Below are 8443 nucleotides of genomic sequence, written 5' to 3'. Positions count from 1 at the left end.
AGTTCAAACAGCCAAAGGTGGTACCACACGTTACTAACAGTTCAAACAGCCAAAGGTGGTACCACACGTTATTAACAGTTCAAACAACCAAAGGTGGTACCACACATTATTAACAGTTCAAACAGCCAAGGTGGTACCACACGTTACTAACAGTTCAAACAGCCAAAGGTGGTACCACACGTTACTCACAGTTCAAACAACCAAAGGTGGTACCACACATTATTAACAGTTCAAACAGCCAAAGATCATACCACACGTTACTAAGCCACTTCTACTGGATGTTTCTATTCTTTATCTAACTTCAGTATATTTCTATTGTTCTCCTAAAATCACTCAGTTAATAAAATCAAGGTAAAGAACTACATAACGAAGATAGTAATAAATCACACAAACTTATTTATTTTTTCTACAATTCTTTTAAACTGAGTCTTTCCATAGATAATGCTGTAAAAGGCATCACCAAGTTTTAATGTTGGTTACTTACACTAGATGTCTTCCATCATTAACTATTCTCAATTTTCACTCAACCACATTTGCATTAGAGTACATACTTCTTTACTTTCTTCAGCTGTTACAGCCCTTTCAGTGTTGCCTTCTTTTGTTTCCTTTCCGTTCTCATCAGTAGTAGTAGAAACTGGCGTTGCTGCTGGAGTAGATGCCTTGCTATCTCCAGGAGTCAGAGAAGGAGATGCAGTCCTGCTGGCTGAGGAAGTGGTATTAGCAGGTGGTGCAGGCCCTTGAGAGCCCTCTTGTGCTATTCTAGAGGCTAAATCTTCTGCAGGCATGCTACACAATCCATTGATATGTTCAAACTCCTGAACCTGAGAAAGAAAATGAAAACCTCACATAAAAACAATCCTGGGTCATAAAGATGTTAACTTCATGCATGAATAAAAGATTTATTTGACAAACAAGTACTCACTTTGTATTCACTTCATAAATTTTCCACACCTTACAACATAATGATTACTTGAATGTTTTCATTAAACCTACTTGTAGCAACTTGTGTGGGTGCAAATTAATTAATCAATAAAATTAACATACTGAGAGGTTTTTTTTTCCTGTTGTTTCTCATTTTTATGAACCTTGATAACTTTTTATTTAACACTGGCATATTTTTTCACACATTCTCACTTTACCAAGGATTTGAAAGTTTGTGACCATCCCATGATAAGTGTACAAACTCAGGTATTTCAAGTCTAAATAACTTTCACACATTAACAAATACTTCACCCGTCATCAGCTGAAAAGCACTGGAAGTATTGTTTCATCTTTTTAGAAAAGTTATATACATTAAAATTAACAATCAGTAAAAGTGGAGTGTGTTAATAAAATGAATTTCACATTTTCTGGTTCGATGTAATAAACTAGACCCACACTTGTTTTTCATTGATGATTACTTACATTTCAGCTAAAGCATGACATTAAAAAAACAACATAGGTCACAATACTGCCTACAGACTTCTAGTTTAAAAACAAACAAAAAGGAAGGATACTATATACCCACAAACTTACAGTGTTTGAAATCCAAAAAACATTTTTCCTATCTATGTCACAACACAAGATTCATCTTTGCTTTTGTATTGAAATTAGTTAAGATTGGTAGTACAAGACATGACAAATTGTATTTTCTAAAAAAGTTAAACCAATTCAGGTGTTAAAATCCCTTTTACAGAAAAGTCTTTGAGCCCAATATTCTTAGTAACCGTATTATTACTAAAGTACTATTATTCTTGTGTGTCAAGTCCGTTATCAGCAAGTTTTAAGGAATCAACTCTGGATTTTAACAAATTTGTATTCACTATCATACCTTCTTTCTGATTAGCGACATTACGCCAATGCGGGTAAGTACGTGCTGTCGAGACAAGCCCTCTCGCGGAATGCCATCAGCAAAGGTCTCAGAGTTGTCTGCTCCAGGTTCACACAGATGTCTCATAAACAGTGACACGTAAGCTCGGAAATGCTTTTCTGACTTTCCACGCAGATCCCTTACTAGCCTGGCAATGTTGTAAAATGATTAATTTATAAGTTTGAACTAAACCGAGTGAAGAAATGTTAACATATAATTTTCGTTAGACACCTGCAAGTTTTGGTAAGAACATTAGACCAAAAATTTATGTTGTATTGTTTCATTCAAAAGCTACTTTTCACTTTAAAAACTGGCACACACTTTATTATGTTACATACCTGTCAACTGATTCTCGCAAAAAATTACACTTCTTCGTCAAAAACTGACTAAAAAAAACTTCATTATTTAAAAAAATTAATGTGTAACAGGTGTATGTAGTTACTAAACACAGTCAAGAACTTGCCAATATGCTGTATGTAACATGCTACTTCAATTTGTACAGACCTTGAAGTCGTTCTTCGTGATACAAATAACTGTTAACAGAACATTTTTCTATAGTGAAACATGAAATTATAAAAATGCAAGAAAGCTGATACATATATATCTTCTGATAAAGTGTTCTTTAATCTTACTATACAAAATATCATGTAGACTAATGGACTGTTCAATATATTTGTACAGCCATAAAAATTACCAATAAAATACAAAGGGAAGCATTTTCAACTAAAATAATCGTGACTTCTTCATGTTCAACTTTCATACTCTCTTAGTTATAGATATACACATATTATCCAGTGTTTTATGGCCCACACCTTCAACTAAAATAATCGTGACTTCTTCATGTTCAACTTTCATACTCTCTTAGTTATAGATATACACATATTATCCAATGTTTTATGGCCCACACCTTCAACTAAAATAATCTCAACTTAAGTAACTTTTCAGGCTTTTAACATGAGCACTCATACTTTGTATTAAGTAATCTATTTGGACTATCACCATGTTTTTTTAATGCACAAGCTTTTGGCTCAATTACCCAAGCCTTTGACATGTGCAAGACGTTTAATAAACATTAGATCCTGTTGTTTATTAAATGTGGTGATAGTCCAAATAAATTACTTAATACAAATAATGTTGACTTGTTTACTTTCAACTGCCATGCTCTCTGAAATATAGAGATACATATTATTTCTCTCGTGTTTTATCTATACAACTAAAACACTTCTCTAAATTCAAGCTTTAATAGTTCACACTCCTTTACACAGAAACCATCATCCAACAAACATTTTACAATCAACTTATTCCTGATTAAGGATATGTTTGTACTCTTCATTACACTGCACAGTTTTAGCAGCAGTTTAGATAATCCTCATATTAACACACAAACATCAAGGTGCATCTCAAGCACAAACACACACCGGTCAGAATAACACTTATGTCATAAACGGTATCAATAAAACAAACCATTGGGAGTTAAAGGCATCCTGAGGCGGCATGCCGTATCTCATGATGGCATTCAGGAAGGCTTTACGCTGTCTGGCATTGAATCCCAAAACCTGATAAAATATTATGAGAGTTATTCCAAGTAGCACTTTCAAAATTACAAAATAAAAAAGATTATTCCACTCATCTAAATACTTTAAAATCTTATTAAAAAAAAAGAACTTTCTTCTGTTCAGAACATACAAATCTGTTTTGCTGGGTACCAAAACTAGTGTAATAAATATTAACAAAATGGCAGTACTTAATGAAAAACATACTTCAATATTGCCACCAACTCTGGCGAGAAGTGGGGGCAATGGTTTATCCTTGTCATTCTGTCCACCTCTACTTTTTCTTCCTCTAGTACTTTTCTCTGTGTGGAGACAACAGTTTCTATATTATTACACAGTAGCTGTTTAATAAATATCCTTATTTCAACTAAATGCTAGATACAGTATGTACTAAAAGTTATATTGCCTTAAATATATATGCTTCAGTGCCTTTATTTATTTAAATTTTTTTTAATCCACCACTTAGCTAACACTTTAGAACAGTGCTTCTCAACCTTTTCCAATATCATTCACCTCTACAAGTTTCTCACAACAGCTCTCTCACCCCAGTTCGAAAAAAGTAAAAAAAAAGTAGTAAATAAAAATGTAAAATTCTTTATTATGACTTAAATATACATCAGACTACAATTAGAATAAATAATAATAACTAACGACTTTTGGCTCTTGAATTTGTTGTATAATTGATTATACTCATTCACTCTGCCATTCACCTCATCATTCATATTCACCCTGATTCTTATCTCATTAACCCCTGCTTGAACCATTCATCCAGTTGAGAAGCGCCACCTAAGAACGTACACTGGAAGCTTTAAAACAAAAACAAATCAGGACTAAAAACATTTATATCATCCAAAATGCAGATAAATGTCACAATAAATGGTTTAAAACAAAAGGTAACAAAATCATAACAAGTAAAATATGATAACAAAATTTAACTATATCTCAGGTAAAAACTTGACTTTCATGTCAACTGTTTTAATAAATGGAGAGATACTCTTACACTGTTTATTTTATTGTAACACATTTCTTTAACAATGGAATATAAAACACATATTTAGACATTTTCGAAATTGGAAATACTGGTTATTTCAGGTATAAATACATAGTTTCTCAGGTTTTTTTTACCCAAAGAGATAACAAAAAAAAGCAGTTCACGTGAAATTTCTGATAATTTGCTTCCAAGGATAAAAAACATATAATTATTGTTGCTAAATTAATTTGATATGTTAATAAAGAATTCATTGTTAATACCCGAGACCCTAAGACAAGGTAAACAAGATGAGAAGTAAAACTTAAAACTCTTGACTATTTATCAAGTATAGGAGTAAATAGTGTAACTCTCCATTTGTGTACTTTATCTCTTAGAGCAAAACGTTTATAAACCATCATATCTTATGTATTTAAGAGCTTAAATTTTTAATTATCAAGATGATAAAAAAGTATTTCTTTATTGTTAAAAATAAAGAAATTATAATAATTTAAAAAATTTTTAAGTGTGCATCAATTTTCATTTGCCAGACTAAGATTTTATCACAGATATTAGTTGAAGAGCATAAAAAAACATGAAAATTCTAACACATAGAGAGCAAAAAAATTTCAACAATCTTATTTTTTCAAATGAAACAAAAAGTGACTTAGTTAAAAAAAGCTTACACGGTACGGTTTAAATGTAAAGAATTAAATGAGAATTTATTTACTACATAATAGTTGTGTAATTTTACTATTAAAAAGTATTGTACCTTCATTCTTTTCTTCAAAATCGTCATCATCTTCATTATCGTCTGTAATCAGAAAACAAAGACTTTAGTAACTAGCTTACAGTAACTACTCCTGGTGAACTGCATCAAACATAAGTTAGACACCACGTTAAGTTCATAAGAAAAATCGTATCTAATCCTTTTTAGGCTATTTAATATGAGAAATTCAACACTTTGAAATCAAAACTTTACCCTTACCTGTGTATCAAGTTTGACAACAAATTCATGTTAACCATTTGAGATCATACCACATGGAAAGTAAGATAAACAGTATCTTACGCCAATCTCATATAAGGTAAACTAGTGGGAGGAATAGCTTTTAATTAAATTTTCAAAATATTTACGAAAATAAATTATTATTAGCTTGTGGAGCTGAGTAGAATATGAAATTTATTTTATAATAATACATAACACACTACTCTCCTGTAGTGTGTGTGTATATTACATCTCCACAAAATTTAAAACTTTTTCTAAGTTATAAAATGAAACATACTAAGTCCAGTTAAGGTCATATACTAAATTTAGCCTGAAGTGTAACTTTCTGTAGGAGGTTCTGATTAGAGAAGCTACCTACTGTTTCATGGATTACTATTCTGGATCACAAAAGCTATTTACTGTTTCATGATTTAGTATTCTGGATCACAAAAGCTATTTACTGTTTCATGGATTACTATTCTGGATCCCAAAAGCTATTTACTGTTTCATGGATTACTATTCTGGATCCCAAAAGCTATTTACTGTTTCATGGATTACTATTCTGGATCACAAAAGCTATTTACTGTTTCATGGATTACTATTCTGTTTTACAGATGATTACTTTTATACAATTGTTACATGGAGTTTCCAGATCCTTCTGATCCATCTATCTTATCGGTCAGCATAAGAGTAAATGTAACTACAGTTTTCGGAGAAATTCCTTTCTGTCTTCAGAGATAACAGGTTTGTTTCTGTCCCGACGTTCTAACAAGACATGCTGCTGAAGTTTCAGCTAAATTTTAGCCCCCTTATCTGTTACTTTTGTTGATCATGCTGAGTCATCTTTAAATACAGTTTATCCTACTTTCAACTCAATGTTTAACAAGGTAATAGTCCTTTTGAACCTTAAAATCAGCCATTCTTCTTTGTTTTAATTAATAAAGTGTTTATTTTAGCTTTACACCAAATCTTGTCTCTTTCATTCCTTTACTACACATCATTAAAATTGTCCTTTTGCACAACAAGTCTTTATATTTCTGTATTCAACCTATATTAGGCTTAGTTACAAATTTATCCATTTTAATTTTATGGCATAGTTTAGACAATGCAAAATATGAATCTATAAATATAATAAGTTAAAATACAAACCATAATGATCTAACTACTTAATTCATAAGTGGGATATCATTGTTTTTAATCCAACACTTTACCTGATGGAACAGAGAAATCCGAGTTGTAGTCAGACATATTGTCTTGACACGTGAAGTCATCCTGCGGGCCAACAGTATCAATATAATTCACCTGTTTCCTCACTCTCTTTCCTTTCCCGAGAGTGCGGGCCAAGTCTTCCTGCTGTTGTTCGTAATGATGTCGAAGAAGTTTCTCCCAGTAGGCTGGGTCTGCAGATTCTACTTCTTGCTTCAGGATCTCAGTCTCTGGTTCTTCCTGGATGAATAGAACAAAAAATTATCTTACAAAAGCATTATCCTTAGAAAAGAAATACTGTTAAAGTAAATACATCCCCCACCATCACCAAAAAGAAAACTTATTAAAAAATTCTTTATGAGATTCTGAAACACACACACACAAAACATTGATAATAATGCAAACACTCTAGGACAGCTATCTCGAGTACTTACTCTGAAAAATAAAATCAGTTCTTTTAATGACTACTATTACTTATCTTCACATGGCTTTAAAAAAACTATGTGCAAAGAGCAATCTATTGACTGCCTTTGTTTTTCAGCAAAACAAAATATCACTGTCATAAAATAAGTCTCAATCATGACCAAATGTTTATGAAATGTTAACAAACATCTGTTTTCTCGATTTTGGTCTTTACCTGTCAACACAAGAAATTCTTATTACTACTGGCTTAAAACCAAATCCACGCAATGAGCAGTGTAGCACATATTGCAATGAATTGTATGTGAGGCCAAGTGACAGACAACTCCATCAAGTAAAATAGGGCAGTAAACTTTCTTGTGAATAATAATAATTTTTGTCCAGTTTAAAGAAAACAGTAAACAGAGAATGATTTGTTTTTTATATATTTTAGAAATATCTTAGTAATTTTATATATATACACACACACACACACACATACGTACATACTAATTACCCAAACACAGTGGCAGGTGTATCTTTGCCACACCTTTGTGTGTGAACATCCCAGTGGCAGGTGTATCTTTGTCACACCTTTGTGTGTGAACATCCCGTGGCAGGTGTATCTTTGTCACACCTTTGTGTGTGAACATCCCAGTGGCAGGTGTATCTTTGTCACACCTTTGTGTGTGAACATCCCAGTGGCAGGTGTATCTTTGTCACACCTTTGTGTGTGAACATCCCAGTGGCAGGTGTATCTTTGTCACACCTTTGTGTGTGAACATCATAACCTAAAAAGTTTTCATATGATTTTGATCAATTTTGGTAGAAAGGTTGAGTGTCCCCAAGATCCAGTTTATAAACTTTTGGTGAATGTGTTTGTAAGGTAAATGTCAGACCAAAGTCAACAATACAGCTCAAGAGGTTTTAATCAAACTGCATACAAACATCGAGTGTCTCCGTGGGTCAACTAATTAAATTTTGATAAAGACAGTGCAAAGGTCAAGGTCATACTGAAGATCAAACACTTTTTTGTTTATCATGGTATCAAATTAGAATTTTGTAAAATGGTTAAAACTCTAAAAAAAACTGCAATAGAAAGAATATATTAACACCCACACCTATATTTCTGCCAAAGAGGAATTTTTTGGCAGATATTTTAGGTTGGTTGCTGCAAAACTCAAAAACACTGAGGGTGCAGGTTCCTTTATACAAGTTCCTTTATAAAGTTTTTAACAGCTCATTCCAATTATAAGTTTTGAGCTGATTGCAAGTATGATGTTCACCTAATAAAATTACCGTATTTTCAATGTATAAGACGCACTTTTTACCCCAAAATTTGATGTCAAAATCTGCTTGCGGCCTATACATCGAAGGTATGAATAATATATATATACATATACGATATACACAAGCCTAGTGTAAATATATTTAAATAGGCATGCATAGTTTAGTTCAATTGAATGTGTTATTTATAACAATGG

At 32.3% G+C, this 8443-nt stretch overlaps 1 protein-coding gene across 2 annotated transcripts in view; it reads right to left on the bottom strand.

The window, feature by feature from the left end:
- LOC106471707 (chromodomain-helicase-DNA-binding protein Mi-2 homolog) overlaps positions 1 to 8443 on the bottom strand; it is a 51386-nt gene that overhangs the window by 41141 nt on the left and 1802 nt on the right. For both annotated transcript variants that reach the window (XM_022400317.1, XM_013932325.2), the window contains exons 4-9: positions 6566 to 6800; positions 5142 to 5183; positions 3610 to 3704; positions 3314 to 3405; positions 1811 to 1997; positions 552 to 821 (exon numbers count right to left, since the gene is read on the bottom strand). In XM_022400317.1, coding sequence (XP_022256025.1) covers positions 552 to 821; positions 1811 to 1997; positions 3314 to 3405; positions 3610 to 3704; positions 5142 to 5183; positions 6566 to 6800 — 921 coding nt within the window. The remainder of the gene's footprint in view (positions 1 to 551; positions 822 to 1810; positions 1998 to 3313; positions 3406 to 3609; positions 3705 to 5141; positions 5184 to 6565; positions 6801 to 8443) is intronic.

The sequence above is a fragment of the Limulus polyphemus genome, unplaced genomic scaffold (genome assembly GCF_000517525.1).
Source record: "Limulus polyphemus unplaced genomic scaffold, Limulus_polyphemus-2.1.2 Scaffold4803, whole genome shotgun sequence".
Taxonomy (NCBI): Eukaryota; Metazoa; Arthropoda; class Merostomata; order Xiphosura; family Limulidae; genus Limulus; species Limulus polyphemus.
This window is presented reverse-complemented; position numbering and strand designations above follow the sequence as displayed.